This window comes from Pundamilia nyererei, unplaced genomic scaffold, assembly GCF_000239375.1.
Source record: "Pundamilia nyererei isolate P.nyererei 1_Seehausen unplaced genomic scaffold, PunNye1.0 scaffold00007, whole genome shotgun sequence".
NCBI lineage: Eukaryota > Metazoa > Chordata > Actinopteri > Cichliformes > Cichlidae > Pundamilia > Pundamilia nyererei.
Window position 1 is genome coordinate 7,002,019 of NW_005187408.1, and position 19,838 is coordinate 7,021,856.

The 19,838-nt window shown below is 40.2% G+C and overlaps 1 protein-coding gene across 3 annotated transcripts in view; it reads right to left on the minus strand.

Moving 5' to 3' along the window:
- dlgap1b (discs, large (Drosophila) homolog-associated protein 1b) overlaps nucleotides 1–19,838 on the minus strand; it is a 95,188-nt gene that overhangs the window by 21,188 nt on the left and 54,162 nt on the right. For 2 of the 3 annotated variants that reach the window (XM_005722765.1, XM_005722767.1), the window contains exons 5-7: nucleotides 13,111–13,288; nucleotides 12,327–12,452; nucleotides 10,883–11,138 (exon numbers count right to left, since the gene is read on the minus strand). In XM_005722765.1, coding sequence (XP_005722822.1) covers nucleotides 10,883–11,138; nucleotides 12,327–12,452; nucleotides 13,111–13,288 — 560 coding nt within the window. The remainder of the gene's footprint in view (nucleotides 1–10,882; nucleotides 11,139–12,326; nucleotides 12,453–13,110; nucleotides 13,289–19,838) is intronic. The other variant, XM_005722766.1, reaches the window with a different exon arrangement.

Consider the following 19,838-nt stretch of genomic DNA (forward strand, 5'->3'; position numbering starts at 1 on the left):
TAAAAGTGAAGGTTAATTCGGGCACATCGCATCCAAAGACATGTCAGTTGCTCTACTAAACAAATGCTGCAGGTGAATGACTCAGTAAATATTTAGTGAGGTCATAGCTTCTACTTTTTAATTTTCCTTGAGTGTACACATTCATCATGCAACCCCTCATTAAGTCTCTAACCCAAACTCAGTGCGGACTAATAATAGCTTCTCTGAGGACTGAATTGAAAGGTAAAAAAGGAGATAGAGAGAAAAAAAGAAAGCGTGACTGAATCTGTTAGTCACACAGATGCACACACCTGAGGCAGCTTTGTACCCAATACACTAAACCACTCCTAACTCTCCCAAACTCATAAAATCGAACAAGAGACTCACTGGCCACTTTGTTAGGTAACCCTGTTCAACTGTTCATTAACAAAAATTTCTAATCAGCGAATCACATAGCAGCAACTCAGGCTTGTAGACATGCTCAACAAAAACTGCTTAAGTTCAAACTGAGAGTCAGAATGGGACAGAAAGGTAATTTAAGGGATTTAGATCGTGGCATGGTTGCTGGTGCCAGACGATTTACAGAGTGGTCTTGTTTATGTCAGAGGAGAATGGACAGACTGCTTCAAGCATTATCCTGTAACTCTGCTGTTTAAAGTTCACTTAATTTATGGGAACAATAAACTTGTATCACACTGCATCAGTTTGAATGGCAAAACATTTGAAGAACTGCCATTTAAAAACTTATAGTGGTGAAACATTTCCCAAGAGAAAATAGTTTTCTGGGCAAATTTTGAGTTACTGCTGAAGACTTGGAACAATTGACTGAATAAAACTGATGGATAGAAATGATCCCTTTGGGTAAAGTTTGCACAAACCGTACAGAATGAGAGAAAAAAAGCAATATTTGAGATAAGAAATAAAATCAAGAAGAGTGTAGCAGAGGTGTTGATTAAAACTAAAGTGGCAGAATAACTGTCACATCCAAGCTTAATATATAAATAAATATTAGCCTTTACTAACTCTTGAGTTATTTATGACCTGTTAATCTGGTGTTCCTGTGATGAAGGCCTTTATTGATTATAATATGTCAGCAGGAGAATTCTCATTAGCTTATATTCAGGATGCCCTCTTTCACTTACATGATAGCAACATAATCTCACATGACCATGGCCTAGTTGAATCACTGGAGCCATGTGTGTAATGTACATGTGCATGTGTCCAGAGCATGTTGTGCTCAGGAGGGACACTGAGCCCCATCTGAAAATAGAACGGTGAAAGATGGTAGGTGAGCAGGCAGGCAGCATAGCTGGCAACCCTGTGCATGACTCACTCAAACACAGATGGTTGGAAAGAAACATGGGGCCACAGACTGCTCATCTGTCAAGCAGTGGGGACTTAGCAGCCCTCCATCTATCCTCCGAGGCCTTGGACTGGTAAGTAGCACCAGTGATATTCCTCACTGTGGGGCTCAGCATGGTTCTCCTATGCCCTCTGGATGCTCACTTGCACACACAGAAGTCTGTCATGAACTCCTGAGCACCCCTAAAAATAACTATATTAATAGAAGTAATAACAGCGTATTTTAGTGTTATTTTCTGGAATTATCTTCATTTATTATATTTTCCTAACATGTCTATTAAAAACTGAGTGCAAACAGACTTTATGTCCAGTGTTGTTGATATCATGATATTACAGTGTGCTCACACAGAGGTTTTGCTGCTTCTGATGCAGGTTTGTCATTAATAGCCTAATAATAACTTTCGTTGCTGCGTCAGAAAAAGGATGCAGAGATAATCTCATGCCACAAATCAGTGATGCAGATTCAAAACACGCTTTAACTGAAATATAGCCAAAGTTCAAGCTGTTGTGATGATGCAGTGACATTGCGGTGTCCTAGCCCAGGAGCTGGTGTTAAAAATGTTTGTTCCTGTTCTGGTAGAATTAGGCTTCTGTGTTTGTTTACAGCACAGCTCCAGATCCAGGTGTCAACAAGTTAAAAGAATGCCACTACACTGATGTGATGGACTACAAATCTATTCTCCACTTGTGAAATAGGGGTACATGACACTCTGTACTGAGACTGCATAATAAAGGGAGGCTTTGTATGAATTCATGAACTTTAATATAAAACAACTCTATTACCAGTTTGCAGGTTGATTTTCCTATGTCTGTACTGAATAATGCTACTTTAAGTGCTTGATGATTTGGTGAACTGCCTCTATGTGATCGAGATATAATGTTGTGCATGTTTCTACAACAAACACTTATTAAACTTCTTTATCGACTGGGACTTTGCCTTGAGTTTTATAGCTAAAGGCTCCACCCTAAAACCAGTGCATTATATTGAAATTTCTGATTTTCACTCTGATTTACTGAAAGACACTACAATAGGTCATAACTAATTAGGTTGCCTTTGAGGGATACATTTTAATGTGTATCCAATTGAATTGAGGTTTGCAAATGTGAAAAGGGCTGATTACATTTGCAAACAGCATATTCCATTAATATTAACTACAAAGCACTGCATGCATCTCATTAAGATCAGGAGTTGAGCCCCCCCTAAAAATGTGAACTTAGAATCGCCCCTGGTCTGACCTAAATAACTAGACCTTGCAGATGACTGTGTTGTGATGCTGTGCCAGGGCTTACTCTGCGCCATTCAGGCCACACCTGTTCCCAGCCCCCCACCCAGCCCAATCAGACATATACCAAAATAAACCAGGAGCTGGAACACGATCAACATTTCTGGGCTTTTATGAGCGGAGGCTGAAGGCATGTAACTCGTGGCTAATCTCACAGGGAAGATGTTCAAATGGAGTTCAGTTTGGAGGGAAAGTAGCTGCAGAGGGCCTGAAAGTTAATTTAACAGCATTTTACACAGATGACTCAGCAGAAACTGTTAAAACTTTTAGATTTCAGTTGATTTTATAAGGTTTAAAAATACCACGGAAGGTAAGAATGTACTTTCTTAAAATTATTATTAAAATTGCATCACTTAATTTTATTCTCCATTAACATTAAATGAAGCACTTTGGTCATCGTTATATTTTATTGTTTGTTTGTTTGTTTTTTAAGTCATTTCATTAGAAGCATGAATAAGCAGAAAGAACGGGATGGGCACGGATGATCTCAGTGTAAAGAGTGTCACAATAAAATTTCCGCTCTGGACCTTCACAGTAAAACGCCACTGACGCACTTTAAAATTAAAAAGTATAACTTCCTGTATGTGACAGGTAGGTTTTACGTGCATTATTTCTACTGTGGACACCACTTCGACCCTTTAAATATCTTTACCCGAATTATTCAAATAGTCTAACACAATTTCAGCGCGTTACGGGTTCACATTTCGCTGCACATGCTTTTATTTTGAAGGTGCCATCGCTCATCTTCCCCGCTTCTTGCAGCAGCTCGCCTTCGGTCTCACCTCGCTCGCAAACCACAGACAAACACAACAACAGTTTGTACTCACAAAGGTGTATCCAGTAGTCACACATGGCCACCAGCGCGCTGTACAAACACTGAAGTAACGGCATGTGAAGGGTCAATCGGCAGAACTGTGCTGAGATGAATCTTCTCTCCCGGTTTTCCTCTTTCACTCTGACGATATTGGATCTTCTGTCAGGATGTAGACGCGCCTTGATTTCGCCCCCTCCGCCCCGTGCAAGCAAACTTAATAAGTCATTCAAGGGTGGGACAGTCCCGCGTACGGTCACAGTGAAAACTGTACGCTAATAAAAATCCCCCCTCTCTCTTCATAAATCCCCCTGTTGCTCAGGGATTTACTGAGATATTCAAATACGTATCGCGTTTTAAATCCTAAATTGGCACCACGATTGCTTCATTTTTAACTTGTACATATGTCGCATAACTTATCTGTACGACAACTGCGCATAAAGTGTCGAGCCACTCATCTTTTTATATTTTGCCAGGAAAACTGAATATAGTTGGACTCACTTAAAGAAAATACAGCAAGAGGCAAAAAAGAGTTTGTACAATTCCAATTTGCTTTAAAGTCAATGTTTGGTGTGACCACTTTTGTTCTTCAACACAGTCTGAACTCTCTTAGGCAAGCTTTCTTCTCATCTCTTTAAGTAGTTTTCAGGAATAGTTCTCCAGGCTTCTTGAAGGACATTCAAACCCCACACTACTTCAGTAATGTTGAGGTCCCTGTGACTGATAGCGTCCCATTGTCTGTTTTTCTATTCAGGTATGCTTTTACTGCCTTGGCACTGTGTTTGGATCACTGCCATGCTGAAAAATTAAGCCATTGCCAATCAGACGCTTTTGAGACAGTAGCTGCATAAACTGAAGGGCCAGATGCATCTGTCAGGTCCTCTGTCACATTTTTGATGCATCCTGCCCCCACCACTGGTGGTCTAATTCGTTTTTAGACCTGCCTATTCTTCTTTTGTTCTCCACTTCTCCACTTCCCTCAAAATTTCTAAGGACGCACTGCATACCATGCCAAGATATGCCACGCGTCTGACTAATAGCTCACCCTACCCCTTAAAAAAGCAAAAAAACCAAAAACAAACTATTTTAAATCTGTCAAACTGTGTTACTGTGACGGGCTACTAGTAACAAACGTCCTAAATATACATTTTAAAATAGGTTGTCTGTTATGTGCACACACAGCACTGATTCATCCCTTGAGTTAGTTGCCTATTTTATGCTTAAATGGTTCATAGTTCAGTGTTAAGGGCATAGCATACAAACACACATAAAGCATTCCTCTGAAAATGGTCAGGTACGAGGAATAAACCAAAAGAGAGTGAAAAATCAGCCCATGTCCAAATAAAAACCTTGAAAGGCCTTCAGAAAGCCTGGAGTGCTGGAGCGCTTGAGAAAAAGATTACAAAAATAAATAAATAAATAAATAAATCAACACCTTGGAAGCGAAACAAAAAGAAATTAGGGATGGCTCAAGACTTTTCCACAGTACTGTACATATATATATAAAACAACTATTGTATTTTTAAAAACAGTTATCTTTTATCCACTTACACTTCCCTTTTTTCTTCTTTGTAAAATAGTAATGTTTGGAGATTTAATCCCTAAACCACAGGAGATCCCTTAAAATGTGGAAATACTTAGAATATGTACAACAGCCAGATAATATAGTCATGCTCCTACTGCAAGCCAATTAGAAGTCTTCCCATTCTAGCTATCCTCAGGTGAGATGGTGTGCCAAAAGTTGAGAACTTTACTTCTTTTGACAACCAAATTTGAAAGCAACACCACTGACATCCCTACATATACAACTGGAGTTCCTTTAATGTGAAAACTTGAAAGCACAAAAATAGCCAAACAGAGGATGTGATTCATAAACTCAGTGTGATGACTGCCACCTTGTGGTTTAATAATAAAAAAGTGTCCCTTTGCACTAAGCTGTTCCTAAACCCAAGTGGCAGCAATTTTATTGGAGGGTTAGCCTTTGTTATTGCACACAGTTCCTATGGGGGTTGTGGGATTGTTGAAGTTTTAATCTTCTTGTATGCAGATTATATAAAATACAATCTTTTTTTCTCCCCAACATCTGTCTGTATCTAATCCCTTTCATTTTATATTGAAAATGAACTTGCAGAATTGGCCACCAGTCAGAATACATGGCAACGACACAATAAAAAATAAGTTGATTGCCCTACATTTTCAGTCCTGACCTTGCTCTGATCTCATCACTCATCAACGGACACAACCGGCAAGCAGATGGCCAAATCTACAGTAACTGACTACCGCAGCCTGAAGCTGAGAAAACCTACTCTGTGGTCATTATTCATGCGACTGATGGATCTGTCAAACTTAATGCTGCCACAAAGGCCTTTCACCTGTACTCCTCCTTAAACGCACCTTGAGAGAGAGAAAAAGCAAAACATAGGAGGACACACAGAGAGAGCCTAAAGTGGCATTTTTCTTCCCTTTTATAGCATATGAGTCACCCTGACATATGACACACAAAATTCTGCCTTGCTCTGGGATATTTGCGTGGGCTGGTGGAGGTGTGAGGGGAAATCTGGCCCAATGCTTAGCTTGATCTTGATTCGGCCAGACTTCAGCGGTCTGTATCCCAGCCATATATATTTAGCACATCTAGAGATATTTATTCGCACAAGCTCTCTCAGAACAGAGCTCCTGGAAAAAAGCCAGTGATTGTTTTTAATTGGGTCAAGCTGTCTTGTAGTTATTCATCCGCCCACTCAAGGAGCTTCTGAAGGAAGAAAGAGCAGAGGTGTGGTGCTGTGTTTCACTGAGCCCCTGGGGGCAGTGTTGTACAGGATTTATCTCAGCCTGCAGTTCTCTACTGTAAGGCAGAGTTTGGAATACACATGCAGGGCTAGTGATTTCAACAGAGCAAAGCCCGAAAACATCGCAGTAAGTTTAGTGTTCCACACTCAGACCAGTATGTTGAGTGTTTTTAAACATAGAAAACCAAATGTGGGAAAATGCTGCTGTCTGTAACTAATAGGAAATACCAAAACCAACAAGGTTTCTGTCATTGCCTCTGGTGACACCTTTCCACTAACTCCTACTGTGATTAACTGCCACTACAGTAAGAGCGCAGATGTTATTATATTCTAATCTCCCAGAAATCCCTCATACCCATTGGTATTAGATATTTGGAAATTACAAATATTTACTACTGATGCAAAAATTATGTTTTTAATTAAGCTATGCTTATTAATAAGATTTTTAAAAAATAAATAAATAAAACCAATAAGCATATTTCCTCAAGCATTAAACCTTTTCTTACAGGAAATAAGATTCCCTGTCATTTATACTGTGCTTTTTATGAGATCCCCTATTGACTTTTGGTGCAAATACCAAATTTACAGAGGTTTTCTTAGCAGAATCTATTATATATTTGATCTGGTTACAAGAAGTTAGCCTACACTTACTCCCAGCAAGACCACATTTGGTGTGCAAAGGTCGTTAGAAAGTGGTAGAGAAGTAATTAAGAACAAACCTAATCAAATGAGAAAATTCTTAATCTTTTCTCAGTTTATGTTTTCCTTTTTTTTAAATGCAGCATATAAAGCAACTCAGCCGTTCTTAATATAAAGGTTTAGCAACTAAACCTTTATATTAATTTGCATGTTTAATTATTCTTTTGTCTTTTACTTACACTAAAACATTTTTTAACAAAAGCGGCCAATCTAAACTACAGTTATATATGACAAGTATTTTATTAGTATTAATTTTTTTTAATTACTCTTGTGCAGTGCAAGCAGATAGAAAAAGTATGCTAGAAGCTGCATAAGAGAACTAAACGAAGAGGTTGTTTTCCCTTGAGTGTTTGCAAGACCATTGGCAATATGGAACACAAGCATGCCTTAAGGAATGCTTTATTCAGCACAATGCCTCTGGTAGGGGCTGTAAAAAATTCACAGCCATTAAATCAAATATTGTCCTATAACTGATTACATGAAGCTAGGGCGTGAATACCTTTTTCTTTTCTTTTTTTAAACCAAATCCTTTGGCACCTCTGAAAAATAGACGCTGGGAAATGTGAGGTTGGATAAATGACAGTAGGTCAGCAAGCATGGGAAACAAGGGGGAGAGAAAGAGAAACTATAAGAAGCTATGGCAAAATTCCCAGACTTAAGATATGCATGTATACGGTTTCTAATACAAGGTCATTTATTCTTCCTGAAGAAGTGCCACAACAGGTTGATTCTCCCACACACCTAGCTTCGCTGGTATAAAGGAAGCGGCTCTAGCTGTTGAGCAAGAAGGCAAGGGAGGACAAGACAAAGCAGGGGTGAGGAGGTGATGAATATGTTAACTGGAGATGACGTGGGGGTGAAGGAGCCAGGGCTTAAAGGCAGTAAAATCCTCACATTAACCGATTGCTTTGGATTTTCCGAAGCTTTAGAAAGAGGATCTGCTCCAGATTTTGTTAAACCGATCCAAAGGACCTGATGTCTTGGCCAACGTGTCTGTTCGAGGCAATAGCAGTATGTCTGCGTTAGTGAGTTTGCAGGTTAACGTGTGTGTGCGTGTATGTGCCAGTTTAAGCGGGCACGGACGCAGGCAAAAGCAGCCACAGCTACTTCACGTTCAAAGAGAAGAGATCAAAGGACGACCCTTTACTTCGGTCTCCTTCCTCGGGATTAAAAAGATCATCAATAATAATGGGCTGGAGCAGTGCAGTGGGCAAACCGGAGAGAAGCATGAGCGGAAGCTGATAGGTCTCTTGCCTGCTGTGTGTCTGTGCGTGTGTGTGTGATATTTTGGCTTTTTGCCGTGGGGACAAGTGGGAGCTGAAAACCATAAGTGCGGGCTGTTTTTCTGGAACCGGTGCTTGAACCAGCCTTCAGAAACATCATGCAATATTCACCACAACAACGTCTTAATTTCTCGCTTTGGGCTCCCAGACGATTTCCTGTGAAATGTATTAATGTGCGTGTGTTCACATCGTGAAACAACAGAAATAAACTAAACTGTAAAAGCTGTGAATGTTTGCTTAGGAGGACGTCACCGTGCCGACAGTTATATGTTCTTTATAGCCTACTATGTGAGATCTGAGAGAGAGAGCGAGAGACTGCAAATGTCAAATGTCTGTTATGAATATGAAAATATAAAATGCATATTGTTTGCTGTATTTTCCCGTGGGTAAAGGGTACTTTGAGTACTGAGTGCTGTAAAATGCTAGCCTACAATAATTTTACAGCAAATCCCCATTATGTGCACATGTTACCTACATTAATATGGACAGGAGGCAATGTCCCCCCCCCGTGCTTATTTGCCAGTAATTTACTGAAATGACTAAAATGTTGAGATTTCCAGTTCATTTCCAAAAACAGCAGTTAGAAAGAAATTTATAATATCCTTCAATAGTTGGGAACGAAAAAACAGAAATCTTCGTAGCCTCTGTAAAATCTGATTATTGGGTTTTTTGAGGAGTGTTAAGATGTGGAGGGTGTTGTTTCAGTGGTTCGAAACCATCTGCCATCCCTGTACTTTACACACTGCATTAGGAGAACAACTCCTACCTAACTTTAACCAGATGATCACATTAAAAAAGTCATCCATTCAAAATGCAGACACATAGAGACTTTCCCCTCCTCTCTCCTCTCTCCAGTCTCCATCTCTTCTTTTACTCTTAATCGCGGTCTCGCCCCAGTGGGAAACAAAGGAGAGGTTGAGATAATTAATTACAGTGACTGATGAATTTGTGGTGAAAATCTGAGGTGACGAAGTGTACAGTAGTATAGTTATGACAGTAATCTGAAGCAATCCCCTACCTTTAGTACCAATCACAGTTAAATGCTTTCCACATCACCTTGTAATATATCACTGTTCTAATGTCCCATGTTGTGTGCTTAAATCTTAGTTGCAACTGATTTTGAGATCCCAGGAGGTCGGTGGGAAATTAGGGTCAAGGGTAACAAGAGGTCGACAAAGTACGACACAAACCCGAGACAGAATATTGCCGTCAACTGGAAGGAGTTGTGTTATGTTGCCTCATCAGTACCATACACCGGGCTATTATCTCATCTTTGAAATTCCAAAAAATAAAATATCTGTCCATCATCTGTCCAACTAAGGCATCACAAGGATGTTCATTAAAATGTCAAAAGCTATGAGGCAACCGCTTCTAAAATATGTGCTACAGCAAAGAAATCTCTGCTTAGTCACCAGTCACCTGACAAATGTTTAAAGGTGTTGCCTTTGTGTTACAGATCAAGAGCGAGCCCTGCAAGCCATGTGTGAGACAGCCAGAGAAATAGAGACTTCCTGTACCACGTGTAGCAGCTGTCTAGGATGAAAACCCCATTTTAGTCCCTACAACACTTCACCTGATAGATGATCTTCATTATCTCTTCCTTCCTCCGAGGAGGGAGCTTTGAATGTCTTCCTCTTATCACTCTCTCCGTTTTATAGATCAATAAGTACTACCAAACAACAGAACAATCAAATGAATCCTCCATTGCCTTTAATTGCATTCCTAACTTGGCCTCTTCTTTGATATATAATGATAGAAACAGTGGGGTGCAAATTCATATTTTGTCTAATTTCACTAACTGGAGCAGGAAATGATAGTCTGCAAAGACGTCAGTTGGAGCAGTTTTTAAAGAGCCTTAAATAAATGTTTGCTCAGAGTCAGTAGTAAGCCCTTTTAATTCACTGAACAAGTTTTGCAATTCTTCCAATTTGCAGTTAATGTGTTTAATTAGCTGGCTGTAACCTTTGTCAACCTGGTTTGGGGAAAGGCTGTCTTTTAATTGGCATAATTAAATAATAATGAAAGCGAACACCAATGTGCGTCAGGCTATGGTGACTCAACGTGCACCGTGTAAGGGAATGACGTTTGGATTTGCAGCGGGAAGCATAGAAGCACCCAGTGCTGGATGCCAGCACCACTCAGCATCAATACTGCATGCAGTAATGCTGGAAAACTAAGCACTCCAGACCATGAGGCACACAAGAGGGCTAAAATAAGATCCAGCAGTCAGTGAGCTTTACAGCTCAAATAAGCTCTTATGCGAGAAAAAAAAAACAGTCCGGCATTCATCTTATTGTATCAGAGAAGAAAACTGGGTCAGATGGATAATAATATAGAGGGTCTGGGTCTGTGTTTGCAAAGTGAAACTAGTCTGCAGCTGGCTAACCGAGTCAGCTCTTTTTTATGGAAATAACCAAGACTGGGTCTCTGCAGAAGAGGGAAAGAAAGGAGAAGATTTGACTTGATGACCATCAATCATGTGTGTATTGCGTGTTTATGGATAAACATTCCAGTGAAGTAAGCAAGTAAAGTGCAGTATTAAGATATTCATTCAGAAATCAGAGTGCATCCATAAAATATACTTTCTAAACTCATATGAATTTATAATAGGTTATGTATGTTCACTCAGTCATCAGCACATGAGTATGCATGCTTTAAGCACACGTTCCCACCCACCTGTGCTGCTCTGGATGGTTCTAACAGTGGTGGTGGTGCGTGGGGGTGAGTTGGTCCTCCTGCTTCCCGTTGTGACGCTCCCCTCTTCCTCTTCCTGTGAGCAGCCTTTCTCGATGGCACGCACGTAGCTGTGGCTCCGCATACGGAAACACCCAGGCATGGGCAGGTCTAGGGCATCCACTGCTTGTGACTCCATCTCACTGAACACTGACTCACACACCGCCTCGATCTGCCCATTCACCTCCACCTCGCTCACCTGTGGAGGAGGGGAAAACAGACAGACATACATACAGTATGTGCACACAAACATCCACACAGAGGAAAAAGAGAACACCTTGAAAAATAACAATGCACAGGTGCGTACCAGCACAGTGTAAGAGAAAGGTGAATGGACAATATGTTACAGAAGCAAAAGCCAGAGAAACATCTTTTAGTGCTGCAAGAATTGTTGTTACTGTACTACTCTACTGCTCAAAGCTTCACCAGGCAGGAGTTTTATATACAAACACAGTTAAAGTGCAAATTGGGTGCTGCAACATAACATTGGGGTTTCAGCGTTACCCATAATTTATGGCAGGCAGATTCACCACATTTGGTCAAAAGAAAAGAGAAAAAAAATTATTTTTGTTTTGTATAAATGCATCTCTGCCAAGGAGAAATAATAAAAACCGCAAAAGTACTTTTAACAAAACATCTTTCAAATCTTTTGACTGAAATCCAGCCATCGAAATATTTGCTTGCAGTGAATTATGTTCTACAACTCTGTGCCTTTTGGTAATGCATCATACACTATTCAAGCTTTTTTTTAGCACATCAAATCACAGAATTTCCATGTCAGTGCAGAGTACAGCAATTCATTTTTGTCACTGCTTTTACCTCCACGCCGTCTTATGAAGCTTTAAGCCATTTATAGGAATTTACATATAGCCCACTTAAAATAGAAATACATTGGAGAAAAATAAAAGACTATCCAAGGGGTGCAGAGGGGGAAGAATCCCTGTAGGATAAAACTTCAAAGGGCCATACAACACAGTGAAATACTACGCGTGTTATTAAAGGTGAGAATGGGAAGTGTCAAAGCTAAGACTACTGGGATTTGAAATGTGACTCAAGGACATCTAATTACACCTACATCATTAGCTAGTGCAGCTTCAAAACAGGCTCTAAAGCAAACACAACTCAGAAAACTTGCGACAGACTTGCAAGATGGGTGTGTGGGACAGACTGGGTTATGTGAGGGCAGATAATAGGATAGTTCCCAGGATATCTTCACAGGGAGTGACACAAAAGAAAGAAGCAGGACCTGGTAAGCAGAGTGTAGAGTCAGAGGTGTAAGTGCACATTTGTAGAGTTGGGAATCAGGAAGGTTTGTGGACCTTGATTCAGTCTATTGACACCAGCTGACACTAGATGCAAACAGTGAAATAGAGAACCTAAGCAGCACCTTTGTTCTTTTTGTTGATGCCAGGTCCAGTGTGACATTCTCTTCTTGGCCTGCTCCATGCCAGGACTTGAAGGGATGTCTCAGGGGTCCATCATTCAGATGGTGAGGCAAACTGTTGCCCCTGGGCTTTAGAGGGGAGTACATATTCCCATTACCCCAGGCAAAAAGATAAACTAAGTTCCCCTGTCATTACAAATAATGCAATGTATCAAGCACTGCTCAAAATCCCAAATGACTAACATCTTATTTTGCAGCTGGCAATACATTAACAGACCTCCACCAGGCTAGTGTGTGTCTTGTTTCCTGGCCAATTCTTCAGTATGTTCAATAACTGTCACATCACCTCAAATGCCCGTTATTATTTGGAACCTATCCGACTTTGAATTATTCATAAAAATCACATTGCTGCATGTTAAATGAGTAGAACAGCTTAAGCTTGTCATTTTGGTTCGCAAAATATGCTGATGCAGAAAGAGCGTATTATGGCAAAAGAGGGAACTGAGGGAGGTCTGCATCCCCTCCTGTTTAATTAGCCAATCTGAAAATATCGGTAGCATCTGAGCTCCAGAAAACAGCATGCACACGTACACACTAATTAGGAGATCGGGGTTTTTTATATTTTTTTCATAATTTGCCGGATGGTGACCTGATTGCTAATTTAGGTCTTAGAATGGCTACGGATGGGATTTCCTCCCACTGCACAGCCTTATCGGATGTAACAGTAGAGGTACGAGGGCCGTAGAGGCTAACAAAAAACAGGCATGGGAGCCAGAGTGCCACCAACCTGGCTGATGGTGCTCATTGCTCTCATGTAGCTCTCGTTTCGGGAGCGGAATTTAGGCGAAGCCAGCAGCCCTGCTGGGTCCAAGCTGTCCAGACTCCTATTGATGGAAACCTCACTCACCGCCCGCAGATAGCTGTGACTCCGGATCTGCAGTTTGGGTGAGTGCTCTGTGGAAATCCTGCCATAAGGGAGGGAAAGAAAGAAAAAAGGAAGGGGGTAAAAAACAAACAAAAAAAAGTCAAAACAGGAAAAGCAAGAGATTAGTAAAAAGGTGAAAAACCAAAAAAAAGAGCAGAGGTAAAGAGGGGGCGATGAAAGGAATGCAAGAGAAGGCAATTTCAAGTACTTGGAAGTGTGTGAACCGAAAGATATGGATCAATCCACAATTGCTTCAGGACACACCATTATCTAATCAAACAGCGTAGTTCTGTTGAGAACCGCTCACAGTAGCTTAGATAGTTTGTCCTTGAAGCTCCTTGTAAGCACTTTCTAAAACGCTTAATCATGAGAACTCTTGTATATAGAGATATGAACGTCTGTTTCTGTATGCCTGTGAGGTATACTTAATTTAGAGACTGTGACATAAAAACACAGAAATATATTTGATACACATCCTGTATGAAAGGTATGAATAGATGTCTCATTAATTGTCACCTGCTTTCAGCCTGATTGCTTAGCATGCTTCACGTCTATGTGCACGTGTGCATTTGCGTACCCGCAAAAAAGGGTGCTTGCTGTTTAGGTTAAATAGCAATTGGATGCAAGTTAAAGAACGAATTAACCACAGCAAATAAAACCTAAAAAGCAGACTCCATTCTTGAGGAACATGACGGTCTACTAAACCAAGTGAGGAAAGAATACATCACAGATTATATATAAATTCTCAAATTAACGGTGAGAGCCACGTCTTTTTGTAGCCTCTCTTATTCCACACACATATAAGACCATCCACATATAGGTACTTTGCTTATACAACTCTTAGTCTCTGCCTTCATGTCAGGTCAGCTTTAATTATGCATTTCTGCCTTAAAATAGTGCGCGGTTACCACAGCAAAGCAAACTAGATTACTCATTCTTGGATGGAAGATTGGAAAGGCGAGGTGGAGTGGAAGAACAGATAAACTACTGAGATAAGAATAAGTGTGCAGAATGGACAGTTATTAATTTTAAAACATGTCTCCATTTAGCCCGACTGTCCTCCTGGCTCTTTAATATTGAGAATAATATACTAGAAGATACTCCACAGACACAGAAAAATTCATGAGTTAGTCATGCTGCTGCTTTGTTTGATCAACACAATTGATCATTTTGAGGTCTTCCATCAATGTTTTCTAATAGTTCCACTGTATTTTTAAGGAAAATCATTTTTTCCACCAGATGACAGGAAAAGAGGAATCTGGTGTATCTGAATCACCAAATAGTTTTTTGAGCCAAATGTCATGTTTTATTATATCTTAAGTATTATTAAAGCTAAATGAGTTTGATTGAGAAAACAAACTCAACACAGCTATATCATGCCTGGGAGTAACATATAGTGGTAATGGGTGATCTCAGAACCGAACAGAGAACTCATAGACAGAGTCAATTAAACAGCAACTATCACGGACAACCAAGTCCATCCTTGGGATGTACCATCGACAGATAGAGGAACTGGCTGACATAAAGAAATCCTTCCAATAGCTACAAAAGGCCAGGTTAAAAAACAGCACAAGCCTTGAGCACCAGGTCCATAGAAGCAGGAGTCAACTGAAACTGACAGAATCCAAGTTGCAGAGTGTATAAAAGCACCCAAGAGACTATCCAACTCATAGTAGCAGGATCTAAGAGCCAAGCTGGGACAGCATAGACTAACAGGCCCAACCAAGAGGCTGGGATAGTGTACAGGAAAATATACACATGGACTAGGAATCCCCAAGCCCTGATGGGAGATGCCACGAAAGGTGGTTGAGAACAACAGAGCTAAAGTCCTGTGGTACAGACAAGCAGTAGCTGCTAAATCAGCATAGTGGTGGTTTCCAAGGAGCAGAAGACCAGAGTTAGATGTGCTAATCCCAGCAGACAGCAACAAGTACCAGGGACTGAAAAAAACAACTGGAGCAGATGTGTAAGTCCAAAGTGTTGCCAGTGGTAACAGATGCATTAGGAGCTGTGACCAGAAAGCAGGCAGATTCCAGGCACAACATCGGAGATATTCGAATAACTATCAAATTAAACAACCCATGCACTCCACATGAACACCTGATACTGCCACTACTATCAGAACTCCAACTTTCAAATCAATCAGTTTCCTAATCAAGCATTATGGTGGTTATTTGATTTATTTTAGATATTTTTAAGGAAAAGGAAAAGTCTAAACTTTGGCAATGGTTAAAAGATCATAGCCTGTAGTTTACAGGAGAAAAACAATCTCCCATGTTACAGTCAGGCAATTTAACCTTCAACACCAACATACACAACCTCTGTTGCTTCTGAAGAGACTTTTCAGGCCTTTAATTTTGATCTCTTTCCCAAAATTTCAGACCAGTCTGTGTAATTCAATTAATTAAAATGTGACAAAACAATTCAATAAATGTTACACAGAGTAAATATAAAGTTTGTACTCCTGTCTATGTTCCACTGTACCTATACTTCCCCATGCAGCACTGCCTACAGTACTGCAATGGTTCACTTCATTATAGAATTGAAACGGTACATATTCTAAAACCAATAAAGCGAAACTGGTGTGACTCATTCATATCAGCCACCTTGTGTCTTTGGCTGTGGGTGATTCACAGAGGAGTCAAGTCAAGGAAGAATCTACCCACATCATTTTTCTATCCACATCTCCTCTTGATTTCCCTGTGGGGCTGATTATAGAACCAATGATGTCTATTGTGGCCACTTAAATTGCAGACCCAGCCAGTAATCAGGACCAGTTAAGGATTGGGGGGAGTTTAGCATATTGCAAGCTGTTCCACTATGAAACAAGTGACATAAATGAAGACATTACATCAGGAATCTGTCTGTCGTCTGCCGATTACCTCCACATTTCTCGTTCTTTTCTCATAATTCTGCATAATTCTTCTTTTCTGTTTTTCATCTTCACATCATGTCTTTTTTTGCGTTTTGCTTCAAATGTTTTTTTTCCTCAACCAGTTCCCCCTGCCTCTTCGCGTGACAAGATTTCTTAGTCTAACTGCTTTTACCTTCTCCGCTTTCATCCTTCCCTTGCTTTCCCCTCTTAGTATATCTAAATAAAGAGCCTAAACACGGTGGTTGGAGGGATGGAAGGGTGTGTCTTAGAGACACACAGTAAACATGATAAAATCTAGGCCACAAATAAATGTTTATGGCAAAAAGAAAGCTTGGAGTTTGTGAGTGAGCGAAACAAGAAAGGATGTAATTTTCTCCTGAGCTTGTTGTTGTCTGTCAGAAATAATCCCAACCATTCATATACACTCTTTATCTGCATGCCTTGTGTTTTAATAAAGGAGGAGGTTGCAATTGGACGAGAATTAGCAAATTTCACAACTTCTTAGGAGCAATTCCCAGCTAGTCAAGGACACAATGGCCACAGAATGAGCTCGAAAACATATGGGACAACAAAGCTGATTATTAAATCATTGCGGAGTGTAACAGACTTGTGCCAGCTCCCAAAAGCACCATGTGAAAACAAGATGTCAGCTGCTCCCGCCTCATTCTCTATCTCCAATGTGCAGCACTGCAGTTTGGTTTGTTCCATCGGGTTCCATCAGATGATGATGGCGTTCCCGGGGCCAAATTCAAGTCATTAGTAGGCCCCAAGCTGTGCCACTTGCACTTACATAAGGGTGTGTGTGTGTGTGTGTGTGTGTGTGTGTGTGTGTGTGTGTGTGTGTAACCAGTAACAATGACGGAGCACCCACTGGTGTTCTTCTCATCTCTGTATATTACACAGCTAATCAGTCACAGCCTCGTGCAGCGCCATCAGACTGTCCTCAGTTCTTTAACTGTTTCAGTGCAGTATGACGTAAGATATCTCCAACGGTCAGATCATGTGTTGTTATACAGTGTGGTGGTATAAAGAAAGGACACCATCAAAAAACAGCAACAGCAATTACATCCTTTCATTATTTATTTCATAAAAACTAAAGTGATAATGCAGAAACACTGTGTGAAAAGCCAAGCACACTCCTATTGGAATTAAGACTTGCCAACTGATTGTAGGCAAGTGTGAGCACCTCCATAAAAGCACAGGTTTTGGCAGCTTGTCTGGGGCATTCAGGTGTGTTAGCACACTGTCAAGGAGGCAAGACATCAGTGATGAGCTTACAGAAGCAATAGTTGCTGCCCATCAGTCTGGAAAGGGTTATAAGGCCATTTCCAAACAATTTAAAGTCCATTATTCTACAGTGAGAAAGATTCAAGACAGTTACCAATCTTCTGAGGAGTGGAAATTCCCCGAGAGCTCAGGCCGTGCAAAGTACAGAGAAACTAAAAAAAAAAACTCAGACGCTACAGGCCTCAGTTAGCATGTTAAATGTTAAAGTTAGGGCGACAGTACAATTGGAAAAAGACTGAACAAGTGTGGCTTGTTTGGAAGGGTTACCAGAAAAAAAAACAAGGCAGACTAGCTTACATTTACATCTTAACTAACAACAAAATGTTGGGTACAATGTTATTTGGGCAGACAAGACCAAAAGATGTTAAGCCATAATGCTCACAGCATCTCAGCACGAACAACTCATAGCAGCTATGAAGAGCGGTGGTAGAGTAGGTGATGATTTGGGATTGATTTAAAGCCACAGGAATGTGCACCAACTGCGCTGACCACAAATATCTTTGGATACCAAAATCCAAAATATCAACTATATCAAAGGTGAGGCCGACAGCTGTCCAACAGCTAAAGCTTGGCCAAAAATGCATTATGCAACAGGACAATGATCAGAAGCACATCAGCAAATCTACAACAGAATGGCAGAAAAAGAAAATATTCAAAGTTTAGGCCTCTAACTGAAATATTGTGATGGGATTTTAAGTGCTAAATCCAATTGTAAATCCACAAAGCTCCATGAAGTGAAGCAACGTTAGAATAATAGAAGAGACTGATAGTCACGCAGAAAGTCATTACCTCAAGTTACTCCAAGTTATTGCTGCTAAAGACTACAAGCAATAGAGGTGCACTTAGTTTTCCACAGGACCATATATTGGTTTAGTTTTCATTAAATAATGAATAATGTGTAACGTGATTTGTTGTTCATCTGCGGTCACATTATTCTAATTTAAAAACCTGTCAATATTAGATTTATTTTTTAATGATGAAATGATATGTACAACCTTAGACTCACTGACTGACTGTACATAACAGGGCAATGGATTAAAAAGGCAATTTCTGGTATATTACAACTCAGGTTTTTACGTTTTCGGTCCTTAATTCTGTGATATTACGATAACTGGTACTCCCAGAAGTAACAGGAAACAGGATGACATTGCTACAGTGGAGCTGGGGAAGCAAAAAACACGAGCTGTCAGAGACAATCAGACAGGTTGTAAATAAGCCAACAGATAACCTACACCACTGCACTTGGAGGAAAAATTAAAGCGACTACACTAAAGTGTCAGATAAAACTCCCACACTGCAGAGCAAATCTGTGTATGCGTGTTCACAATTATGCCAAGAAGGGTTGGACAGCAAAATGTAATTGATGACCTCCCACCATGCTTCCTTACCATGAACATTAGCACAGTGTTTTAATATTATAGGAATGCTGGCCAAAAAGTACAAAAGTGGTATGAAATTAAAATGAAAACAATTTCAATCAATTTGAAGTTCCAAAAATTGAATGTTCCACTTGTTTGCAAAGAGATTAAGTTCTGCCATTGGGCTTGACAGTGTGGACTAGATAAAATATAAATAAATAAAAATCTTGATGGACTCTGTTACTGCTGAATACTTTATAAACTCATGCTGTGAAAAAATAGATTGCAGAGCAGAGAATGCCCTATATAACAAGAAACAACAGCTTGAAACTCTTCAAATAATGAAGCTCAGCTTTTAAGCTCAGATCATTCGAAAAGAATTGCTTCAAAAGAAAGGGAGAGAGAAATAGCTGATGATGTTCTCAACTCAATGCATTTCTGAAGAACACAGCGCTTGCTTCTTTAAAGAGATTTCAGTAGGTGAGCTGGCATTGTGGATTTTAAATCAGGGCTCAGTCGCTCTCAGTTCAGTGTGTTTGTGTATTTGTATGCCAGCTATGAAAATAGAGGCATGTCTTTATTGTTGTAAACACAGAAAAGGTAATTAATCTGTGATCACCAAGAGCCAGGAACTTACACATAAGCCAAACTGCTGCTGGGAGTACGCTGACTAACACTGACTGCCTCCATCTCAGTTGTTTGTTGACTTTTCTCTTTCACTCTCATTCCCTTCATCTCTCCAATCTGCTTCACTGACACTGTGCAGAGTGACTCCAGGCTTTCGGCACACTTAACACATTTTATTCCGTAGCATAGCTCCTTTATAATACAGAGTTAGATCTAAAGTTACAAACAGGGGAAAAATGATTAGTCTATTAGGGCGCAAACCCAGGACAGAAATGTAATCAAGATCTTTTCCCACAGATTAACAACAAACAGTCAAAACACAAAACCACTCCCAGCTGCTGCTTCAGATGAGCCAACTTTATTTATTTTTTTAAATCTTTTGCATGCTACATTAAAGAAAGGGCAACTCTGTGTTCTTGTGTAAACAGCTTTAGTTCATGCCT